We start from the raw sequence: 26,186 nt of genomic DNA on the forward strand, positions 1-26,186 counted from the left end.
ATCTTGTGTAAAAACTAAAGATCTTGTGTAAAAAGTAGCATAACTAGGATTTGCTCACAACTACGAAGATTTACATTTGATATTTTCCACAAATGAGATCAGCAAAAGTAAAATATTAAAACATTAAAATCATAAACCTCTTTCTTAGGATCCTTTTTGATTGGTTGCAGATACGTATCGATGAGATCTTTCCAGAAATCTATCTCTTTGCTTGGCAAATAATCAGTTGTTCCTCTCTTCAAAGCTTTGTCTTCTATCCACCAAGGGTTCTTCAAATCGTCTCTCTCCTCTTTCGGCTCTTCTATATTGAAGATGAAGTAAAGTAAAATAATCAAATAATTAACATATGTACAGAATAGTTGAGAGATAGCTCCCTAATAAAAAAAAATGTTAATAACATTACAAATTTTGACTTTTGTGGGTTCAACAGAATAGTGAAAAGAGTATGGAGTGTAAAAATTAAACCAGCGTTGTTCACAGTTACTGTAATTGTCTGGAAACAGCTTTGGCTGGTTTCCACAGGAACTCCGATGGTATATTAATCAAATAATGTGGAATGAGATCCTCTAGTTCATCCAGTGCTTGTGCAGGGTGTTTATCTGTCACGAAAGTCACAAAAGTAACGAAAAAGTCACGAAATCAGAAAACGGTCATGAAAATCAAGAAAAAGTCACTAAATTTGTATTTTTGTCACGATGTTTTAAATCTGTACAAATATAAGTACAGACTGGAAAATTTTGTTCTATAGAACATCAAAATTCACCACCAAAAATGTCTATGGTCAGATTTAAACGCTACCAAATCGCAAGCAAAGCATGATTCCATAGCATGCATGAAAATTTGGCCTAATTCGCTCCCAAATTTGCTTTTGAGAATGTTATCAAATTTTATGGTTTGATAAAGAAAAGAAAACGAAATTTCATTTTAGAAACTTAGTAGACACCCTGTTGTGGTTTAGTGTGGTAAATATCTTTTTCGCATATTATATTTTGTTACGTAAAGTAACTAGAATTTTGATGCAGCATCTTGAAATCTAATAATTCATGTTTAAGACATCGCAATTCAAGAGAAGAACATGAGAACTCTGTTGGGTCCGAAGCTTTCTAATATCGCATAACTTTAGATGTCACTGCCATTTTCTAAATTAATATCAGTTTCTAAGGTTACAATGTTATCTGTAATCATACTAAAATTTACCGTTTTATACCCCTTCTTTATGTTTCAAGTGTATTTAACTGTTTAACGATATGTAAGCAAATAATTCTTTGCGTTAACAAACTTAATTTCTTCGATTTTTATCATTAGAAACTTTTTACTTTACTTTTCATCTACTTCGTTACTAAATTTGTTTACTACATTATATATATATATATATGTCTTCATTCATTTCATTTCTTATTTTTTGGTCAGGTCGAAAATTGGTATCAAAATAATGCAGACCTGGAACCCAGTTGGTATCATACTTATAGCATCACTTATCATTCAACAGAACAAACAAAGCATTGAAAATTCAAAAATATAACACAAGCTTCAAACTAATACAATAACAGAATAAATTAAAGAATTCTTGTAACAAGAGGAGAAGCTGTTCGTTACACACAATAACATTTATTAACAAAAAATAAAAGCATTTTTTTAGAGGAAGTTACTTTTCAATCTCTGTTTATATGTAAACTAATGTTTCATTTAAAAATTAACTATAATTTAATATTTCTTTCCTATTAAGAAAATATAAACGTTATTTCTATTTTAAGTGCACGATTTGAAAGTAAAGTGGCACTGTTTTTTTTTTTAATCATTTTGTTTGAATTATTCGTAATCAATGAAAACAGAAAAGATATAAAGAGAACTTCTGCATCCTAAAATCATCCACCTTCTTTTAGACTACAAAGTTACTACTTAAAAACTAAGTGGATTTAACAGTTTTCATTTGTCATTCATTTAACACATTATACAATGTTAGTTGAATACCTAATTGATTTTAATTGACATTTTTTCAGAAAGTGAGTTCAAGCAGTACATAAATTACGTAAATTATATTTGCCTTCTATTTCTGGAGGACTGGTAACTGGATCCACTAGTAGTAAAGGGACCTCTTCAGATGGTTGTTCAGTAATGGTAGACATTATACTTGTACTGACTGAAGTCCTTCGGCGTTTAGACAGATAACTGAAAATTACATGGAAAACAGCACATTTAATATGTATATTCATTCACAAACATACTTAACTAATATTTCGAACTCTGATACTGGTGAAAAAGTACCGCTCGCATATAATGCATTTTTTTAATGATAGTGGCACACATGTGTCAGAATATTTCAGTCACTGATGATTAGGGTTTCTATATGTTACAGCACATATTTACCGGAATTGTTTCTTATTACGAGGTTATGTCTCGGTGTACCAACAAAATTCTTCGAGACACAGAATCGTCCCATAATTGTAATTGTGAATTTGTATTTAATTTTCTCATTCTTAAACTTCAAACATGCAATTCCCAACATATCGATAGCTATCGTCTTAAAAATATCATACTAATGTACAATTCTCTATGTTTCGAGATTAGTGCCACTAGCGGACATCATAAGAACTAAGTAGGAATGACACTGATCTGCTACGTATCGAAATTACTTATATTATTACATGTACCTTCAAAATGCCTAAGAGAATTGTTCTCACAGAAAGACTAAGGACTAAATACCTTTTTATTATATCATGTAAATGTAATGAAAAAGTGTCCAGTATTATTCAAACTGAAGGTGTTCTGTATATAAACTACCCTACTTAAAACCTTAAAAATAAATTTAGCTCAAAGAATAATGAGTATTGTTTTTTTACTAGACCTATCTCTCTCTCTCTGTATATACATATAAACTTTGGTATTGTTGATGTAGCCAAGAATAGCGTGAAAATGGTTGATTTAAGTGGTGATTATTGAATATGCATAAATTCTTATTCCAGTACAACCTCCTAACCTTGCGTAGAAAATTGATCATAGAAATTTATTTTCTCGTATGCTCTTTCTTTTAAACACTTAGCTTTCAAGCCCTTACAATTCGTCGTATAACTATAGAAAAGAATTAATAATACGAAAGAACTGGTAGCTAAACCAATGTCTGCGTAAGATTTGATCATCATCATAGGTATTCTGCCTTTATTGGCAGGTCACTTGCCGCAGCTGAGAAGCTTCCATGCTCCACGGTCCTCCGCTAACCTTTTCGTCTTCGCGTACGATCTTTCTGTTTTAATATCATCCATTAATTGTAGTCTCCTTCGCCCCATCTCTCTCTTTCCCGCCACCATACCCTCTAGGACGTCCCTCATGATAAATCTCTTCTTAGGCAATGTCCCAACCAGTTTCTCTTCCTCTTCCTAATAATGTCTAAAAGTGTTCTTTTCTCACCCACCCTTTCTATCACTCTCTCATTCGTTTTCCGCTCGACCCAACTAATTCTTTTCATTCTTCTCCACATCCACATTTCGAAGGCTTCCAGTCGATTTTCGTCACCTTTACGTAATGTCCACGTTTCCGCCTCATATAGTAAAACACTCCACACGAAGCATTTTATGAATCTTTTTCGCAACTCTTTATTCAAGGTCCCACAAAACAGACTTTTCTTCCTTCTAAAGGCTTCTTTCGCCGTTCCTAACCTCGCTTTTATTTCACATTCACATTTCATGTCATTACTAAGAATACTACCCAGGTATCGAAAACTATTCACTTGTTCTATTTTCTCCCCTCCTACTTTTATATTTGACACAGACCCTTCCAATCACCAATCACTACGTTCCAATCACCATGGCTTTTGTCTTTCTAACATTTATTTTCATCCCATATTCTTCAAAGCCCTTTCTCATTTTTTCTAAAATTTTATTGATTTTAATTTTAAGAGAGGAGAAAACACTGAAAATAAGATAATAGAGCTCACAGGAAGTAAGTATAGGAAACATGTAGGAATAACAGCTGAAACAAGGCTGTGCCAGGAAAAACATAGAAGTTAGAACTACCCCTTATGAAATTTTCTAAGATTCGTTGGATCAAATGGCATTTTATTTCTTTCTAATGAGCTTTCGTTTCTTTCTCTTTAATAATAATTTTCCCAAAATATTTCATAGATGAGACCTTAAGCTGGAGGGTTAGTAAAATTGGGAATGAGTAAATAATTAGTATTATATAAAATAATTGACATTCAAAAGAACTTGTTACACTGAGAAAGAGATGAGATGGAAAAGGTCAAGAAAACTTTTAAATTAATTGATTCGGCTGCAAGGAGAAATTCCCTAAGAAATTACGAATTTAACAATTGTACTTCGCTGCAGCAAAAAGTACTCAGCTGATTGAGCTGAAAATTAGTGTACAAAGAGAGACTAAGAAGTACTAGGTCTAGGTCTAACAAGACGCGACTGAATAAAGGTTAACGAGGTGGTTTAAAAAAGCAAAAAACTATATATATATATATATATATATATATATATATATATATATATATATATATATATATATATCGGGTGTTCTGAAAATGGCGCACATGGACCACAGAGCACTATTCTACAAGTCATAAGGAAGCAAAATATATATATATTTGTATATCTTCCGGGTCCTTGTCTGGAGACACGAATTGCACTATGTGGCAACATCGCAAATAAAGAACCATAGAGTAGATCTACGAGTCTATCAAATAATTGCATCGATTATTTCCAAATGGCAGCTAAAGTCGATATAGATTGATCCCAGAATCACTTATTAGTTTAGCAATCGATTTTACTGCTTGATGTATTTGTATAGTGATGGTACTGGCTCCAAGTTAATCTGCGACGTTGCTTCATTGTGAAATTTTGATTCCTCATAGCGGCTGAAGGAGGCCCCGGAGGGCAAACCATCATATAATATTTTCGCTTTATTTTGGCCTGTAGAATAGTACTCTGTGTTCCGTGGGCGCCATTTTTAGAACACCCGGTGTATGTACCAGCATAATTGTGGAACGTAAGGAGCGAATTCTGAAATTTGATACACGCATGACTTACAATTTAGAAAGGAATACATTAACAGTAAAACACCCGAACGGAAAGGGGGGGGGGGTAAAAGAGGTAATGTAAAAATAATTTTACAAAAATGATCAATACGTAGTGTTAAATACATAGTTTTCGGAGTCGCTAAGATGAATAGTAACACTTGCAATGCCGTGAAAAGTTGGATTCAATGTATGATGGTCTGCTTAAATAGTGGTGATTGTTATTGCGTATAGATAAATAGACCCGTTACGGAACAATGTGTGCATCTTCGCTAGTGACTATCGGATTGGATATAGTACTGAAGTGTATCGGGATTCGTATCGAAAACAGACAGATTGCACATCTTAGATTTCGGCGTTAGTTCGAGGAAGAAAATGTGGAATTCATAAATCCATGAGTTCTCGAATAGGGTATGCGTATTAGGCTGTCTCCTTCACGCAATTTTGGAACGAGTAGAAAACAATTATTATGATTTTCATCTCTCTCTCTCTCTCTCTCTATATATATATATATATATATATATATGTGTGTGTGTGTGTGTGTGTGTGTGACAACTTTGAAGCAATAACTTTTCTTCAAATTAGCTATGCAATGACTAGAGTCCGGATTTTTATGTAATATCACCCCCTAAATATGTACATAAATATATAACAAAAATCGCTTAAAAATGTAAGAAAGAATATGTAATATTAAGTATTTACATATTTATGAAAACGTAATATTAACACGCGTATGAGTATGCAATATTTAAACGAATTATGAAAATCTACTACACTTTATCCTGCTTAATGCAAGTCCTCCAATGAAGTGAAATACTTGAACAGCTGAGACAGTCATACGTCACTGACGTGACTGATTGCAGGATAATAAACATCAGACGCGAATGAAGGAAGATGTGAATCGGCAAGAAAGAAACAGGAAAGCCCCGAGAAAAGCAATGCGTACCGCATTTGTACGTCAGAAATCTCATGTGGTGTGATGTGGTCCCGTTTCAAATCTAGAACCTTTTACACTAAATGCGCATCCGTCACCACGGCCCAATCTTGAAATGAATTATACGCAATATACAAATTTAAATACTAAAAGCAACTTAAGACGAAATGTATTGTATTATATATGTTTATTTCATGTAGGGAAAAGCAGTCCTATATCTTTTAAACAATACCAGCTGAACTAAGATTGAAGAATATTTCCACTAATGAACGTTTTTAATTTGAAATAAAGTACTTACAAAAGACGTGCCTGCAGTTCAACTGTGTGTTGTTGCACAATGGGTTACAAGGTACATTTCCAAATGATCAGAAGTAAAATTTTGTCGGCGATCGGATAAAATATTCTTGTATGCAGAGAATGATCTCTCCACATCACATGAGGTAACCGGAGCGTATTTCAACAGGGGGATGTAGTTGGGGGAAATATCTTCAGGGGGAGGTTCTTGTTTCACCACTGAGAATCTCACACACTGCCAATAGGCTGTCGTAACCCGGGTTTCTTTCCTGCACTGCATTTAGTTTCTTTCGAACTTTTTCTCCTACATCTCCACACACACCTTGCAGCAGTCTCTTTGAATCCTCTGATTTCCATGGATTCCGGAAGAGGCCGCCCAACAGGCTCTAGCTTTTTAATGCTTGTAGGTAGTCAACCAAAATTGCTGTCTATGTATGCGATATCACACGCTACTTTTGAGTCATTAAACAGTTTCTGAGCAATGCCAACTGACACAACGGAATCCGATGGAAATGAATGAACAACAGGCTTAATTTTTAAAAAAATGTTCATTGTAGAAATGTACTTCCTGTATCCAAGTGCCCCATCGCGTTAGCACAGGCTTTGTTTACAAGTTCATTACATGCTTTATGATTATAACAATAATTTTTTAAAAGAATAATTGAAGCATTTTTTTGTGTGTGTAAGTTTAAGTTTATACTGATTTCACTGTTAAAATGTATTACTGTAACAATAGTTCATGAAAGATCTAATAATAAATTTACCTTTCAATGTCTGCAAACCGAGCATCAAGCCCCTTCAAAATCCGTAGACTTTCATCTTCTCTTTTCTGCTCAGCACAACAAATACATTTGAACAAATTTCCAAATGAGAACTCCACAGAACCATCATCACTGTTGTCCTGACCAAGTTGCTGAAGTTTCGATAGGAATGTGCTCTTCTTTTTCTTGCTTTCCGCTAGTTTCTTCATCTCCTCTTCTTGTTGTCTCTCCAGTTCTAATTCCTAAATTAAACGTTTTGTAATTTTTTTATATGACAACTTTCCTTTAAGTACATTTTGCAAAACCCAGTTTATCCAAATAATAGTAGTAATAATACTAACGGAATAGTGTCATTATCTGAGAAACTTTTTCCTCGTTTCGTAATGTGTGATCAACTTATTACCATTATTTCTGGGTTTATATACCGGTACTTCACTTCAGAATTTTGTAATTCAGGCAGAATATCAAATTTCTCGGGACGCTTTGTCTACACCTAAAACATTGTTCTACTACGAATTGAACGCGGAACTACTCACATCAAAGACAAGCGTTTAAATATAAGACTGCTAGATGCACCCATAAATAGTACAAGGGATATTCCATTTATTTTTATTTTTATTATTATTATTATTATTATTATTATTATTTTATTATTATTTTATTATTATTATTAAAGTAATATAAATATTACAATGCAACCTTAGTATTGTTCTATTGCCTTATACATATTATTACCAACCTGTTTAATACTTTATTAGGTCCCTATGTAATGATAAAAGAAAGTTTAGTGCTAATTTCTATACTTTTTCAGATATAACATTTTTGAAATAAGACATGACTTCTTATCCACTTTATGGAATTGCAAATACTTAATACTATTTCTTACAATAATAATGATGATACTATACGTGTTATTATTCTGATTAGAATCTCGAAATATCCATTATTTAAAATGAAGATCTTCATTTATTTATCATTTTGTATGTTGCATATTTCCTGGGGGAGAAGCTGAACTCCCACCAGGCGCCTCCCCAGGTGGCGGATTGGGGAAGGCCTGCTAGATATAGCAGGTACCGAAAAATTCGGGGCGGACCAAATCAGCACTGCTGCCTTGCAGTTGGTAGGAGGACCTACAAAGGCTAAGGGAAGACGACCCTGACAGAAAACTCCTGGTCCTCCAGGTTGGGGGTTGGGCGCAGGGCTAACAACCTTGTCTCGGAAAAACAAGATGTTCAGAAAACTACACCATTGCTTCGGATAGGACAGAAGAATGGAGGCGACGGGAGAAGGAAAACGGACCTGATACTGGCAACTTGGAATGTACAAACAATGTTACTACCTGGAAAAATGGAAGAAATAGCAAACGAAGTCACAGAGCACAAAATAGACATCACCGCAATTCAAGAGATAAGGTGGCACAACCATGGAAGAATAGATAAGAAGAATTACACAGTCTACTTCAGTGGCACACCCACAAGAACAGGACAATATGGTACAGGCTTCATAATACGGAAAGAAATAAGAAAAAGCGTATTGCAATTCAATCCAGTAAATGAACGTATATGCACATTAAGGATCAAAGGAAAATTCAGAAATATAAGCTTAATATCAGTACATGCTCCAACAGAAGAAAAAGGTGAAAAAGAAAAAGAAGAATTTTATGATTTACTGGAGAGAACATGTGACAAGATAGCCAAATACGACATGGTGATAATTCTAGGAGACCTCAATGCGAAAATAGGAAATAAAGACACGGTTGACAAAGTTACTGGAAAATATTCACTCCACGATGAAAGTAACCAAAATGGAAACCTACTAACAGAATTTGCAATACGAAACAAAATGACCATAAAAAGCACCTATTTCCCACACAAGAGAATACACCTAGGAAAATGGAAATCGCCAGATAACAATACTATAAACCAGATAGATCACGTCATCACCAACCAAAGACATGCTACATCGATAACGGACGTAAGATCACACAGAGGATATAACTGCGACTCTGATCACTTTCTAGTTAAAGTCAAACTCAAAGAAAAAATAAGCAAGTTGCAAAACACTCAAAAGAAAGTAAGAAAAAAGTGGAACGTAGATAAATTTGAAACAAAAGAGAACATACAAGCGTATGAAAAAGAAATAAACAAAATAGTGCAAAATTGGGAAACAAACGAGAGAACAACAATAGAAGAAAAATGGGAAAGGGTAGAGTCGGCGCTGAAAGAAGCAGCAGATAATACAATCGGACAGAAACACAAGGAAGAGACCAGAGACTGGTACGACGAAGAATTTAAGGATATAATAGACAGAAAGAATAAAGCAAGACAAAAACTGCTACAGAGAGAAACACGAGGCAACTATGAAAGGTACAGAGAGCTAAGAAAAGAAGCTAATAAAATGTGCAGAAGAAAGAAGAGGGAAAAAATGAAACGTGAAATACAAGAAATAGAAGCATTGAGCACACAAAATAAAGCAAGAAAGTGTTATGCAGCAATAAAGAGAATAAACAAAGACTACTTACCAAGAAACATAGGATTCAGGGATAAAAGTGGAGAACTGATAGGAGATGAACAGAAGATACTACAGAGATGGGTAGAATATTTCCAAACACAATATGGTGAAATTGATGAACAGAACAGCTCCAGTGAGGAAGGAACTCAGCAAGAGACAGATAATACAGACAGTGATAACAATGAGAATAAACCTACAAAAGAAGAAGTGGATAAAGCCATCAGAAAACTACGAAACAACAGATCACCAGGTGAAGACGAAATAGTAGAGGAAATGCTAAAACACTCCGGAACCCGAATGAAAGAAGAAATACATAGGCTGATAGAACAAATATGGGAAGAAGAAAGGATACCAGAAAAATGGAAAACAGGAATAATCATACCATTACACAAAAAAGGAGATAAAACTGAATGCTCCAATTACAGAGGAATCATGCTGTTAAACACAACTTATAAAGTTCTGACAGGGATAATCAATGAAAGAATAAAGAAACACACTGAGAAGATACTAGGAGAATATCAATGCGGGTTTAGACCTAATAAAAGCACAACAGACCAATTATTCACATTGCAGCAGATCATTGAAAAACACTATGAACACGGAGTAAAATTGCATATCCTATTTGTAGATTATGAGAAAGCATTTGACAGCGTGAACAGAAAGCAACTAATAAAAGCCACGAAGGAATTCAAGATACCTGGGAAACTGATAAAACTCACACACATGACATTAGAGGAAACCTCAGCAAAAGTAAAAATAGAAGACAGTCTAAGCGAAGAATTCAAGTACTATAAAGGAGTGAAACAGGGTGACAGCTTATCCATAACATTGTTCATAATAGCACTGCACGCCGCGATCTGCAACATATATAAAGGAGGAACAATATTCACGAAAATCACACAAATATGCGCCTATGCCGATGATATAGCCATAGTAACACGCACAGAGAGAGACATGAGGAAAACATACACATAGCTAGAGAAAGAGGTTAACAAAATAGGACTGCGAACTAATATAAAGAAAACAAAGTACATGGTAATAACAGCGTACGCAACAGAAAGAAATCAAAAATCAATCATAATAGAAGGTAAAGAATTTGAAAAAGTAGACAAGTTTAAATATTTAGGCCTAACAATCACAGATAAAAACTCCATAAAAGATACAGTAAAGGAAAGAATACAACTAGGCAACAAAGCATATTGCGCAAACATGAAGTTACTAAAAAGTAAAAACACAAGTAGGGGAACAAAAATGAGAATATACAAAACGTTAATAAGACCAGTAGTAACATACGGCTCCGAAACATGGCCACTGGCAAAAGAAATCGAGAAAAAACTCAGAATTTTCGAAAGGAGAATAGTAAGGCAAATTTACGGATTAATTAAAGAACAAGAAACCTGGCGAATCAGAACTAACGAAGAGATCAACGACATAATAGAGAATCAGGATATAGTCAGGTTCATAAAATCGAATCGGCTAAGGTGGCTAGGACATGTAATAAGAATGGACAACGACAGGATGCCATACAAAATCATGAAAGAAAGACTCTACTCCAGCAAAAGGAAAGGAAGGCCAAAAACCAGGTGGCTGGACGGGGTGGAAAGTGATTTGGAAAAATTGAAGGTTCGAGGATGGAAGGAAAAATGCAAAGATCGGGAAGAGTGGAGGCAAATAGTGGAAGAGGCCAAAGCCCACCCAGGGCTGTAGCGCCAAGTGGTAAGGTAAGTAAGTAAGTAATGTTGCATATTTGCAGTGAGAACATTCTAACGAGAAAGGAGAGTAAACACCAGGCAATGTGTTTTAAAAGAGAATGGAAATCATACCATTAACAAAATAGGGAAAGAAAAATTAGAAACGCAAACAGGTATAGTACAAAAAAATGTAAAGGAAATGCATTAAAAATTCACAAAATAATGAAACTAATAAACGCAAAATTATTAGGAAAAAATCCTTTTTGCTATCATTAGAACAAAGAAGCTAATTAGGTGTATATAAATAATTTCTTTACTGATATGTTTGTCACTCAGCTGAAAAAATATTTTATGTAGGAAATTCTTCCTAATGCAACCACAAATTTATTAGAAATTATAAAATATATCACGACTATGAAATGTAGTACTTTTGAGCATACATATTTCCTCAACAAATTTGCAATCCTTGACAGTGGCGTAGCACACTTTTGCGGGCCCCCCCGCAAAGTATAGAGAAGGGGCCCGAGTTGTAAAGCCGATAGAAGTAAGGTTGAAGTTCTACTTCTTTAAATCTTTATTCATCGCAAGATTTCGGGGCCCTCTATACCTCGGGGCCCCCCCGCACTGTGGGGGTTGCGGGGGCAGCTGCTACGCCACTGATCCTTGACCAGAAAGCAATATAGAAAGACTACTGAAATACCTGTTCTTTGCGCGAGAAGTATAAGTTTGTGTAAAATGTTTAAAAGGTATAAAATCTTTTCTTCATTTAGGATGCGTATTTGAATAGAAATGGTTATAAAAACCCGGCTCAACCTAAGTGCTAACTACTTTCCAAAATTCATTTGAAATAGTTCAAATATTTTCTCGTGATGGCGAAAAAGACAACGTTAATATCATCGTCGACTTGCCTGCTCCCCAACCCCATCTCCAACTATTTAGAAGCGGAGTTTTCGGAATTGCAGCAGTACTAGTAACGGCTCAAGAGTTCAACAACAGGGAAGTCACATTGTCAATCGGGCTGAAAACTGGCTTTGCACCTCGCTCCACCCCGCATCGCAAAATCATCCCTTGACTTTAAGGTTTCCAACTCTGGAAAATAAAATTACTGGCACTTCTTCAAGATTGCCTATGATATGCCTAAGTGTGAAGTATCTCTATCCGGACCCACCCATGGGAAGAAAATGTACTATCGTAGACAAAAGCGCATTAGCACCTGCATTCTGTATATTCTTAGTACATTTACTAATGAGTCTAATAAATACCTTCTGCTAAAAAAAAAAAAAAGAAAAAAAAGAAACTGAAGTCGCTATTTATCATTTTATTGTATTGATCAGTAACTGCTACTTCTTTAAAATTATCGAAACAGATTAACAAAAGTATATTAATCTTTTCGTGACAATTTTGAATTTATAAAATGAAATTTACTCTTTAAACTTATACGTCAACTTCCTAAAGAATTAAGTTGGAAGTTTAAGAAAAGTTGTTATATGCAGCAGCTAAGAACGTGCAACAATAAAATCTAATTATTATCAAATTTCTGATGTTAAATAAATGAAATAAACTGTCATAGATTAAAAAATATCGCTTAATGTATAATACAGCGGAAATTTGTATTTGTAGAGAGACTGTTGAAGAATTTCGATGTTCAATGTTTTATTCTGGATTACAGATTTCAAAATCGCGGTCATAAAGAGGCTGATAAGAAGTTTGTACCGGTCACCCGCCTTGATCAAAATAACAGGAATATTTCCGGGGAGACCGGTGAAGTACCGGACAGTTGGCAACTCTACTTGGCTTTGGGTCCTTCAGTGACGTTTTACTTGAAGGCATTCTTTGAATTCTGATATTAGGTATAAATATTGCAGGAAAAATTTACCATTATATAATCATATATCCAACACAACGGTTATATGCAACGGTCTCCTACCCATTTACATAATACTTAAAAGTGTAATTTGAAACAGATACTAAAACTAAGTAATAGTGGAAACTTACTTTTTTTTATCGTATATTTATTTATTTATTTCTAAAATTATTACCATTACTATTAAGTATTCTGCCTTCGGCAGATCCTGGGACTAATAAGTTTTTCTTTCTTTTTTTCTTTCATATATCTGAAAATGTTTTGTCCATGTTTCTCTATCTCCAGTTTCTGCTCTTAAATGCAATATTTTCTTCTGTTTTTCAGATCATGGTCTTCTTCCTGTTCCTCGCTTTCCTACAATGTTTTCCCTTTATAGTGTTATGAACAAAATATTTTCTTCGCAAGATGTGTCCAATTCGTTTGATCTTCATACGATGGATGCTGACCAAAAACGTCTTCTTTTTTCCTACCGGTTCTAAAACATACCGTTTGTTACCCTCTCCGTCCATTTTATCTCCTCTATCTTTCTTCAACATCACACTTCGAAACTATCTAAATATTAGTGGTAGGCACAAAAACCGGTTTAGGTTTTTGGTTTTGAAAATCGGAACAAAACTGGTTCCGATTTTTTCCAAAATTTGATCTATTTCTGACCAGGAAACTGGTTTTTGGAGGAAACCGAAACCGGTTTCGCTGGAAAACCGAACCGGATTTTGGAGAAAACGCCGGTTTTTCGGGTTTCGGTTTTTCTACAAACCGGTTTCCGGTTTTATAAAAACCGGTTTTGTCCATCCCTACTAAATATTTCTTCTCTAACTTTCGTAATGTCAAAGTCTGTGAAACATACAGTCCAATACTTCATATATAACACCTGACCATCTTCTTTCTTAGTCCAATGTTAAGCCTGGTAGTTTGGGGTAATCTTTTCTTGTTGAATGCCTCTTTGCCTCTTTGACCTGATCTCTTTGGTACAAGAAGTGTCCCTCATCAAAAATCTTCCCAGATATTTGAACTGATCAATCTCTTGAAGCTCTCTTTGTGCTACTCGGATCCATAAGGGCGTGTTTCCACGGGAATTCTCGTGACTTTCAATTTTTCGATGTTGATTTCCATTCCATATTGTTTCCCAGTGTCAAATATTTTATCCATCATCTCATGTAGATATATTTTGGTTCTAGCTATAATAATTGTGTCATTCACATACTTGATTTTATTAATGATCTTGAAATCTTCAATTTTGAAATTTTGAAATCTTCAACTTCCGTTAATGTTTCCTTTATTAAGCATTCTCTGCAAACGTTGAATAATTGAGGTACCATACTATATCCTTGTCTGATTCCTCTCCCAATTTCCACACTATTGGTTCCTCTTTGATTCATGCGCAACTTCAATTGTTGTCCAGGTTGCAAATGAGTCGTCGATTCCTCAAATTGATCCCAATTTCTTTAAGGATTTTCAGAAGTTTGGTGCAATTGACCCGGTCGAATGCTTTTTTTTTCAATCGATGAAGCACAAGCACAACTCTTTCCTTACATCAAGGACGCGTTCTGATACTTCTAAAATAGAGATCGATAATATTTTCATGATAGATTGAAACTAGTATGCATTCAATTTCGATCGTTTTCTAAAACAGTTGAGTAATACATTCGATCATTCATTTTCAACATCGACATTGACCGACTATTTAACGTAGACTCTGAATCACACATATTCCTACCGAGAATCGAACTCTGGTATCCCATGCCAAAGATGTCTTTGCAAAACATATACGCACGAGGAAGCTTCAAAACATGCATGGAATTCCGCAAGTCTTCTGGGAACCGAATTTACTGACCGTCCCATGAGTGTTTCCACCTTAAACCTACCCTACATAACTTGACAATTGACTGTTCTCTACTTATTGGTATTTTATGATAATTTTCAATTACAAGTGTAAACACTTACATATTTGTCTGTAGCTTCGCATCTTTGTTTGCACGGTAACATATCACTGGTAAATCAATTTAAAATGTAATTCAAGAATATTCATACATTTCCTAAATGCTTTTAAAAAAAGTTAGTTAAACATACATCAGATATTATTAAATTCCCAAATTGTAAAGTACACTAAGAAAGTGCCTTATTTTCTTCCTTTGTAATAATTTGAATATGAGTGTCGCTAAAAAACAATGATTCGAAATTCTACTGTGAATCCTTCTCGTCTTTGAAATGATATGTCATTAATTTGTGTGTGCGAAAAGAGAAACAAATCAATCCCTCTTCGCTTGGATTAAGTGCATCAGCACAGCCACAAAACTTAGGTTCTGTCCTATTTCATCTTACCCCGCGATCTCCTTTGCTGACCGAAACAGATTCTTTTTATCAGTTACCGAAAACATGTGATTACATTGTATGTAAAGACAAGCGTTTAAAGGGATGTCTTGTTCTACACAGGTAAACACTAGAAAAAACTAAGCCAGAATATGTGAACGGAAAGTAACATTAAGCATCATGATTTGCGCTTTGTTGGCAAATCTCTCATAGACATTAATCAGGGTTGCAAACTCCATATTAAAATAATCATATTTTTTCTTCGGTCGTTCCTCATTTACATACAGGAATAAAATGTCAATAATTTTCCTTAGTAGTTCTCTTTATAGTATATAGTAATTGGGAAGGCACGTATCTTTGCGACTACATTACAGAGCCGCCCTGCTCCGCAGTTTTCGGGTGTTACTTTGTTACTGAAATAGTGGCTTGATAAGTTTTATGTGTACGTTAGTTTCCCAAAATATAACTAACTATACGAGTATATCTTTTCAGTCTATTATAACACTAAGTTTTCCAGTGTTCTTTTCCTGACACTAAGTTCTTTTCCTAACTTTGCTGTAGCAGCTCAAATGAAAATATAGCATTTTTGTAAACAACAAAAATACAGAAAACAAAGTTCTCCGTTCAAGCATTTTTTTTTTCATATAGCTCAATGTTTAGATTAACTTAACTTACCTCTTTGGTTTTCTGTTTTGTGGCTACTTCTCTGGTGCCCCAAGATACAACGTTTAAGTTGAAAAGAGAATAAACGATAAGCAACAGATACATGCTGGGTACTGTGATGTAGTACATAATTCCATGAGGCAAGCACCCTAACTCCAGTGGATGAAGAAGACCAGTCACAATAAAGCTCCCAGCCACAGCAAACAGAAATAAACTCGATGGTGCCAAAGGCCCGTCGTAGGATATCTGCATACAAATACCCACAAGCACGGCCATCATGAGTAATCCATAGGCTGTACTGATAATCTGTGCTAGGATGAGCTGCAATAGATAATATATTATTTTAAAAAAATAAGAATATTATGTGTACTTAAGGTAATTATTAGAACATATAAAATTGGAGACTTGGTCGGAAGAAGGGCATGTAGACCGATACGCCAATTCTCAGCGAAACACTTCAAATGATTGAAAATGTTTCATTCTATTGAGGCAAAATTTCGTTTTAGCAATTTGGTCCTGCCGGACATAGCATATGATTTACTAACTTGGTGTAGTAAATACATAATGGTATTTAACAATAAAGTTGTTATTACACTGTGAAATATAAAAGAATTTAACTGTTTTTTCCTTGAGTTATATTCCTACAAACTGTCTATTGAATATTCCATTTACGAATTATTCGTAATTGAAATCTTTAGTTGCAAATATCTCAGTTCTTAATTATTACCTATAAGTATTTGTTTCAGCCAGATACTTTAAGAATTATATTAATTATAAACGTCAAATTTTATGATTTAAGTAGCTGAAATGTCCGCTCTCCGCACGGGGAGAATAGATTTATGAAAAATATGTGAGCTTCCTCTCCCGGTTAGGATACGCATATCAATGAAAGTGTAACAATAAAGTCCCCATAAATTACTTTATTTTTGGCATAAAATTTGAACTTTCTACCCCTTAGAATACATCCCTTTTAACAAAGTTACATGATAAATTCTCAGCTTGAGATAGGTACCAACTATGTTCAAAAATTTATTTCAAACTTTTGAACTATTTCCCCCTGACGAGATCATAAACTTCAGGAAACATTGATTTCAATGTGAAGAAAGAAATTAAAGAAAATGCTCTCCTTCTGATCGATTATTTGAGCAGAGAGAAATTGTGAAGGCTGAAAGCTATTGCAGGATACTTCTGAAGTTGAGGGATACCATCAGACGAAAACGTCCTGTTCTCCTTCGTCGTAGTGTGATTCTTCTCGATGATAATACGGGACCTCATTCAGCACAAAATACAGTTAAGTGTATTCAGTGTTTACGCTGGGAACGACAAGAGAATTCTCTACAGCCCTAACATAGCATTCAGTAACCTTCACCTTTTCCGTACTCTAAAGCAGCAGTACTCTAGCTATCATTATCTGGAATGTGATAATTTCAAAACCGCTGCTCCACGGTGGCTACGATAACTTGATGTGGATTTCTGTGCAATCGGTATGGAAAACCTCATTTACTGTTGTGACAAATGCTTGAACAATAAATGTGATTAGATCGAAGACTAGTGTTGAGTATCCTCTATCATCAGGTGTATTGGCTCACACAAAAGATATAATATGCTTTTTAACCTTGTGCCCCAATCATCCCTCGTGTTATTATAAATCTGATACAAAAATATATTCTAATCACGCCTTTCATTATGACACTAGGAAGTCGACAGGCTAATGCGATATAGCCCAAAATTATGATAACTCTTAAAGTTTAACTTTTGTTTAACTATAAATATAATATTGCAATATCCCCTCATATCGGAAGCATCTCACATTGGTAAAGAATACTACGTGCTTCAGTACAAGCTTCAGCAGGCAGACGACGGATATCTTTACCACCGATGAAACACGAAGAGGATACGAAGAAGACTCTTTCGACACTTCCCCACAAGCTGCTAAAGACTGGCTAGATAAGTAGACACTTGGAGGTAGAAGACATCAGATGGCAACTGGTCACATCTCATCTAATAACTCTAGCTGCAACGAGAAAGAGATACTTCTTTCTCTCCAAGTTGCAACCAGCCGGCGAAACTCCTTTAACCCTATTTTGTGCTGCAACAAGCAAGAGGTATCCTCAAATATCTCCGTGCTGCAACGAGCAAGAGGTTTCCTTAGAGCCAGCTACAGCAAACAGGAGGCTTCTAAGACCTACCTGTCACAGGAAGGATCGTCCTTAACCGACAAACCTCGACTTCCGTGCTGCACCGGGCAGGAGGTTCAATTGTGCTTAACTTTTAGAGCCATATAGACACTTATTGTGATCCATTATTTCTAACTTTTAGAGTTTATGAGGGGAGTTTAAGACTATCTATTTTAGTATGGATCGTTCCAACCCACATTGTATAAGCTGTACAAATACTTTTGTAATAATGAAAAGCGAGAGACATAAAAAACCCGTGTACCATTGACTCTATCGACTTCCGTACAGAAAACATTACAATATTGTTCAAAATTAAGACAAATATCAATCGATAGATTATAGCGAGATAAACAAAATAAGATATTTCAGGGTAAATTTTCATGCGAGGCTTTACACAAAAGAGAAAAACGAATTTTTATGACATTTAAAAATTATGTTGTTCGTTGCCAATAATAGCTGATACTTTTCATACTGCTGGAATAAGTTACTTATGTATGTACTATATATATATATATATATATATATATATATATATATATATATATATATATATATAAAGTCGGGGCCATGGATAAGCGACTATTTTTCCTGGAAGAGGAAAGACTTTCCTCTACCCCCTGTGGCTTAGCAACCGCAAACTTCACTGGGGTTCGCGAAGCAGTCAATGCTGCCAGATTTCTGAATGACCTTGTTCCTTTCTGTTTTAAGGTTTTCAGTCCAGATTGTCATGTGAGGACAGCAAAAGTACGAACTGATTTTTCAGTTTACCCTACAAACCAACTTGCATAATGTATTTGTTCGAAAGTTTTGGGTGAAGTGACATATTTATGTATTGCCCATAAAAGATCTACACGGAAAAATGAACTAACGAAGGTCTTACTTTTTTAAAAGGATCCTCTTTCTTTCAGAATGAAAAAAAAAAAAAAAAAAAAAAAAAAAACACGAAAAGCGAAGTGTGTAAATGCCTTTAAAAGGGTAAATATTTATTCTCAATTCCTGCAAGAAACTTTACTTTTGGTGCTATAGTTTACAAGTGGCAGGCAGTAGGGTTAGTTTCCTTTTTTTTTTTTCGCTCTTGAGTTTTACAGTTTTCCGGATTTTGCAAACCATAATAAAATGAATCACATCCTTGTAAATTTAAACATGAATTTTTTTGAAATTTATAATGGAAAGAAAAAAATGAAAGACAGTTTTAACTTAGGTCTTCTTCATCCATGAATGAGCAGTAGCATATAAAAAAAGTTAAAATAGGTTTTTTTTTCCTACTGTTTTGAAACTTAAAGAAACGAATAAAAGGAAGGGAAAATCTTAGCTTAGAATGCTTTCTCTATAAACCTAGTTTCTCATAGAACGCTTGAATTTATTGTTTATGGCCACCAATGTTGTCAATAGTTGTCAGTTGGTAAATTTGAGTTCTCTAGTTTCCCTCGACACTTTGTTCAAAATGACTGTAGTGTGCTGGTGTCTTAGTATTTTCTCGCTGAGTGAAAATGTCCAATTTCTTTCGGCCGTGGATAAGTAGTTCTGCGGTACCAAATGATCCGCAACCTGGTCCTTCTGGCCAGAGAAGTCCAAGTAACAGAAAGGAGGATCGTGTACTTGGAAGTGGAGCAAAGTTGAGGAAGCAAAGCGTCCTTATAGTGCGAAATGTACAAAAGTTTTTGCGTGAAGTTATTCGAAAAGGTGGAGTTTTACCCAGTAAAAACGTTATGAAACTAACAGCGGATGCTACGCGGATTGGACTCACAACGATAAAAAATATTTTACAAATTCCAGATCCCAGTGTTTATCGAACGCCAACAAAACGACACGTGAACAGAAAGCAGTTACCGTTCGGCAAAATAGATTATTTTACTCGCGATTTACTGCGACGTACGGTATATGAGTGCTATAAGAAAGGAGTGTCACCTACTGCAAGAACGCTGTCTCGAATTATGTGTGAGAAGACATCCGGGACTATGAATTTCCATATTCGATTAGAACATTACGTCGTCTGTTACATAGTATGGGGTTTTCATATAAATCAGTGTCTAGAAAAAGTGCGAAATATGAGTCCAATGAAGTTATTGCTTGGAGATACCGTTATCTCGAAGAAATTAAAGCTTACCGTTCCGCGGGATACTCTGACGTGTACCTCGATGAAACTTGATACGATAGCAACACGTGCCAAATGAAAAATTGGTCCGACGACTCTGACAATTGCACAGTTGCAACTTCGGACAAAAGAGGGGAACGAATAGTTATTATGCACTGTGGTGGCCGATTTAGTTTTGTAGATAGTGCTTTATTTATAACCCACAAGAAAATGTCTGATGCTCCTGCCGATTATCATGGAACAATAAACGCAGAAATTTTCGAGAATTGGTTTGAAAACTCCATACTGAAACGCTTAGAGGAGCCATCAGTTATAGTTTTGGATAATGCCCCTTATCATAGCCGTGTAATTAATCCAAAACCTAATACATCGTGGAGAAAAGAAACTATTCTTAATTATATGCGAATCCACAATATCGCCATACCTAGTCCGGTCCCGATAATACCTGTTCTTCTCCAAATTATTGATGAACAATTGCCTGCAAACAAAAGAAGAAAAAGGTACGCAATAGACGAACTTGCAGCATCATATGGGCATGCTGTTTTAAGATTACCACCATATCATTGCGTATTGAATCCAATTGAAATGGTGTGGTCGCAATTAAAACGGACGGTAGCATCCCAAAATTTGAAAGGTGAATCCCTACCGAAACTAGTGTCTGTATTAAATAGTGCGTTCAGCAGAATTAGTGTTGACAATTGGAAAAATTATATAAGGCACGTGGAGGATATTGAAGACAGTTAAAGAGATCTTCAGTCCGTTTTCAATAACTCAAGCAGAGTTTTAGTGGAAATAAGAGATTCGTCAACAGACGATTCTGACTTAGATCAGGAGTAGCACTTTCCAAGGTAAGACAGTATTCCATACTTTTTAATATTCTCTTATTTTCGTAGATCATGCACCTTATAATATTTCTGGCTGATTATTGTTCAACTGAATTTTTTTCTTGTTCAAAATATTTGTATTCACGAACGGGCGAACACATAATCCTACGTTTTTACAGAATCCCCTATTTAAAAATAGTTTGCCCAATTTACTTTTAATAATTATATATATAATAAATTAATATATTGATGTATTTTATTGCAAGTTTTTATTTTGATATGTTTGATAACACTCGCTCTTGTAGAATTCATATACAGTTAGAACAATAGTTCTTAACCTAATTTCTATTACGACCCCCAATTTTATCACATCCTCTTACCAACGACCCCTTGACAATTTCTGGTTTGTAATAAGCTTGTATGGGACTTTTAATATACCTATTGCGAAGATCTCACGACGTCCATCTATTTCTATAATAGCAGAATCCTAACTTCCCTAAAAGCGAATAGATTAAAACCTAATTCCGTCAGTTCATTCATATTACAAATATTGAATCCGATCCGTTATACTGTTTCAAAATGGAGACATTTTGAAAATTTGAAAACTTTATAACTCCCTTAATTCTGGATGTATGATAAAAAAAAAAGTAATTTCTAATTTTCGTGGTAAAAGCTTGAACAGTTGTTAAAACAAGTTTTTGAGGATTCTAAATGACTTGATTTTTCTGGTGTTTCAATATGCAGTTCTCATTAGTTTCATATCATACCTCTTTCATTTAAAATGATTTTTAAACAACTCTGCAACTGTTGAAAATATTTATTTGGTCTAGGAATTAATTCGTGCGGTTGGTACGCACACATTGAAGCTGTAGTACAAACACAAAATACATAAATACCTTAAGAAAAATATTGTCCATCGCTAGCCACCACTTTCGCCTATCTGTCAGGCAATGTACGGATTCCGTGGCGAAAGAAGCCCTCATCCTTGGAAGCGATCCAGTCAGAGACCCATGTTTCGATATCTTCTGAAGAAGTAAACCGCTGTCCAATCAAATCGTTGTTCATGCAATCGAACAAGTAGTAGTCCGAAGGAGCAACGTCTGGTGAATACGGCGGGTGGGGTAAAACTTCCCATCCGACATTTTCTAAATAGGTTTTGACCGGTTTTGCGACATGTGGGCGAGCGTTATCATGTTGAACAATAAGTTTATCATGTCTGTTCTCCCATTCTGGTCGTGTTCTGGCCAGAGCTTGCTTCAAACGCATTAATTGTCGTCGATAACGTTCTCCATTCATAGTTTCACCCGGTTGCAGCAGCTCATAGTACACCACACCTTTCATATCCCACCATACGCACAGCATAACCTTTGCACAGTGAATATCTCGTTTTGGTTGTGATGGACCTGGTTCACCTGGTTTCACCCAGGCCTTTTTTCGTTTAGGGTTCTCGTAATGGATCCACTTCTCATCACCCGTAATAATTCGATGCAGAAACCCCTTTCTGCTCTGTCGTTGAAGCAGCAATTCGCAAATGGTTTTTCGTCTTTCAACGTCTCTGTCTTTCAATTCATGTGGAACCCAATGTGACATCTTTTGAATCATTCCCATGGCTTTCAAGCGTTTGGAGACTGTTGTTTGATCAACGCCTAATGCTGCTGCAAGTTGTTCCTGCGTTTGACACGAATCCTGCTCGAGCAATGCTGTCAATTCTTCGTCTTGAAATTTTTTTGGCTGTCCAGCTCGCTCTTGGTCTGCCAATCCGAAATCACCACTTCTAAACCGTGCAAACCACTTCTGACACGTTCGCTCAGCTAGAGCATGGGCACCATACACTTCCACCAAAATACGATGACTTTCAGTCGCACTTTTCTGCATGTTAAAGTAATGCAGCAGGACACCCCGCAAAAACACTTTATCAGGCACAAATTGCGCCATGTTCACTTAACTACAAACTGGTGTTGTTGACGCTTTAATCCACTGCCCTATACTACGAACGATACGCGATGACAGGGGTTTGCAACACATGTGTGGATACACGGAACTGTGGGACGCTCCGTTCGTTGCGCCATCTCTTGTCCACCCGCACGAATTAATTCCTAGACCAAATAGTAGACCTATTTGTTGTTGTTGTTAACAGTAAGGATTAAAATAAAAATATGCCTATCAGAAGAAAATTCAAAATATTCAAAATATATTGAAAATATTTAGTAGACCTATTTATTGTTGTTGTTAACAGTAAGGATTAAAATAAAAATATGCCTATCAGAACAAAATTCAAAATAATATTTAAAATATTTTCCGATATTAGATTTTTATCATATTTATCTCTTCCGCTTATCTTAGTGACCCATATGAAAGCCTGGGGGGTCGCGACCCCGAGGTTGAGAAACCCTGAGTTAGAATAATACTGGCAGTTTTATTTTATTACCACTGGCAGTTCAATATTTCTTTTATCTTTTATGATTCATTACTCGAAGGCCGAAAATAACAGAAGCAGTTATTTGATATACACACCAACAAATAAGTGAAAGGGCTGAAGGTAGTCGAAGAGGAGGAAATCTCCCTAGCCATCCTAGCTACAGACCTGGTTTCGATATGAACATTGGTTAAAACACCTGGGCGATATGTATCTTTTTAATTAATGTTAATTGTTTAACACCTATCCCAATAAAGCATTTAAATTTCTTATCGCTAAATTAAAAAATTCACCAAAATTACTTTTAAAAGAATATAAAATTACTGAACAAGATGAAATTTTTTCTAGACGAGGCGGAAAAGAATTTTTGAGAATCGAGACGACACTTCTTCAAGCTTAACAACACGTCTCTTCTCGTGTGCAACACTGAGTTAATTAGTTTTCGCACCTCCCAAACCAGTAGCCTTAAGTGAAAAGAGACCACATATCGGAATAATATACAATAAGTCTCAGTGATGAGAACCACAAATCTAGTCCAAACCACTAACCTTAGGATACGTTTCAATGTAAAACATTTCATAGCGATTGAATTATTAATTTCAATACAATAATAGAGTATTTACATTCATCATTTTCACAATAGCCTGTTTTAAATGTTGTTTTAAGTTCAATTTACTGGCAGCTTTATCAACCAACTGCTAATCAAATCTGCAACTTTCTGCTATTTTGCACTAATGTTTGTTCTTAATTACCTGAGAACTTTTCTTTAATAAAACTAAAATTATACGTATAAATATTATAGAAAATGACCCTATTTCCCCTTCTCAGCAACGGAATAAAAAATACCTTCAAGGATTCGTGAGATACTTTATTCTTAGCAAAGATCTATTTGAATCCTCTTTTACTTCCCTGTAAGACACATTTCAAACAAATCTTTTCTTAGCTCTTGATTTTGTGACAAATGAACATTCTTACAAATTCATGTTTCTATCTATAATGGTTTGCCTTAGTTATTGATGAGTAAGTCACTTTAATCTTTTTTATATATGATGTGTAGATAATATAGTAGTGTAGTAAACATAGTAGTGTATATATCTTTTTAAAAACTCATAAATAATTCGTGTTTAGTTTTGGTATTTTCGCCCTATTTGAATTGTTGTTGTCACTCGATCATTTAACATTTTTCTTAGATCACTTTCTATTACACAATTCACGAGTCAATACGTTTCTACTACGGTTTTCTCAATGGCTTTCTCTAGAAGAAAGAACATATGGTGTCCAGACATTTTCAAGAAAAGATGTGACAACCTTGTCCCTCAGCACGTGCAGAAAACACTTTTGTGGTCACTTGTGGTCATGCTTGCGGAAGGAGCTGTTTCTTACGAAGGGTATGGGTAAGGGTCGCTTATCGGTGGCCGCGACTTTATATATATATATATATATATATATATTGTTAGGTAGAGTCTTTCTATTTCAAGTGTTCCCCTTCTGGCGCTGCTGTCGATGTGGAAAGAGGAGGGACAAGTTGCTGTGGCCGAGATCTTCACGGACTTCTTTGTGCTCTGTCTTGTTAGTCATTCTAAGTAGCCTACAATCTTCACTCGTCAAGACCAAACGACTGAATGAGAAATTAGCAACACAGCTAAGGTCATTCACTTCTTTTCTCTAAGCAAAGGGAGGATTTCCTCCGTCAGAGGGTGCCGGGGTGGGGCCGAAGTATGTTTCTCATATTTTCTGAGGGCATACCTGAAATAGACAGGCATTAGCAGATTGTATCTATGGTTGTTTGCCTTTTCCTGACACAGATACTTCTAACTTAACAGTGGCGCAATTACTCCTACCAGCGACACATATACTACTTGTAAATATAAACTTACCGCTATTGTCTTAGGAATCTAAGATTTTCATGACCTGTTAAAAGCTTTTGAATATACAGAATACCACTGGGTAAAACATGGATAAAAGCACAACACAGTTTTAACAACTTACCTGAGTTTTGGATTTGCAGAAATAACAGGATAACATGAAAATCACAATGGGAATTAAGTTGTAAAGAAAGCTTGTCCAGTTATCAATTTTGAATGCAGCCACAATTGCACCGACCAACATGAGAAATATTGTCCCAGGACCAAGAATAGTTCCCGCCATCAATATTGCCTTTAAAAAAATATATTAGATAATATCACCAATATATACGTACTAAAATGTATATTTTTATTTATTTTTTTCTTTGAGAAGAAGGTATTAGTTATTAGTTCCCGAGATTTGACTGTACTTACAATTAGTAGGATCGTAACATAAACGTAAATGAAAGAAACCATAACCAAATAAATTAATATTTTTTCAGTGTCGTGATGTGAAAAGACATAATATGATTACTTATTTAAAGACATGATTTGGTCCATTCTGTAATTAACACCGTGTGCATGGATTTTCTCGGTATTCTCACGTTTAATCCTACTCTTGTCATTACACCACTATCATACATTTTATCATCACCATTTCCATTAGTCGTGGTGCATAATCGTATGGTGTTAAACTTCCCTTTCCCCCAAAAATGCACTATGGAATTAGTAAAAACTTAATGTGTCCACACGCACTTTAATTGCACTAAACTGTTTCAGCAACCTCC

At 35.3% G+C, this 26,186-nt stretch overlaps 1 protein-coding gene across 2 annotated transcripts in view; it reads right to left on the reverse strand.

Annotated features, from left to right (window-relative positions):
* The window catches only part of LOC145674656 (chitin synthase chs-2-like), a 101,791-nt gene that overhangs the window by 12,829 nt on the left and 62,776 nt on the right, over nt 1-26,186 (reverse strand). For both annotated transcript variants that reach the window (XM_081744882.1, XM_081744889.1), the window contains 5 exons: nt 25,544-25,711; nt 16,055-16,363; nt 7,007-7,245; nt 2,045-2,169; nt 138-301 (listed from right to left, as the gene is read on the reverse strand). In XM_081744882.1, coding sequence (XP_081601008.1) covers nt 138-301; nt 2,045-2,169; nt 7,007-7,245; nt 16,055-16,363; nt 25,544-25,711 — 1,005 coding nt within the window. The remainder of the gene's footprint in view (nt 1-137; nt 302-2,044; nt 2,170-7,006; nt 7,246-16,054; nt 16,364-25,543; nt 25,712-26,186) is intronic.

Source organism: Thermobia domestica, chromosome 2, assembly GCF_964235325.1.
Source record: "Thermobia domestica chromosome 2, izTheDome1.hap1.1, whole genome shotgun sequence".
Taxonomy (NCBI): domain Eukaryota; kingdom Metazoa; phylum Arthropoda; class Insecta; order Zygentoma; family Lepismatidae; genus Thermobia; species Thermobia domestica.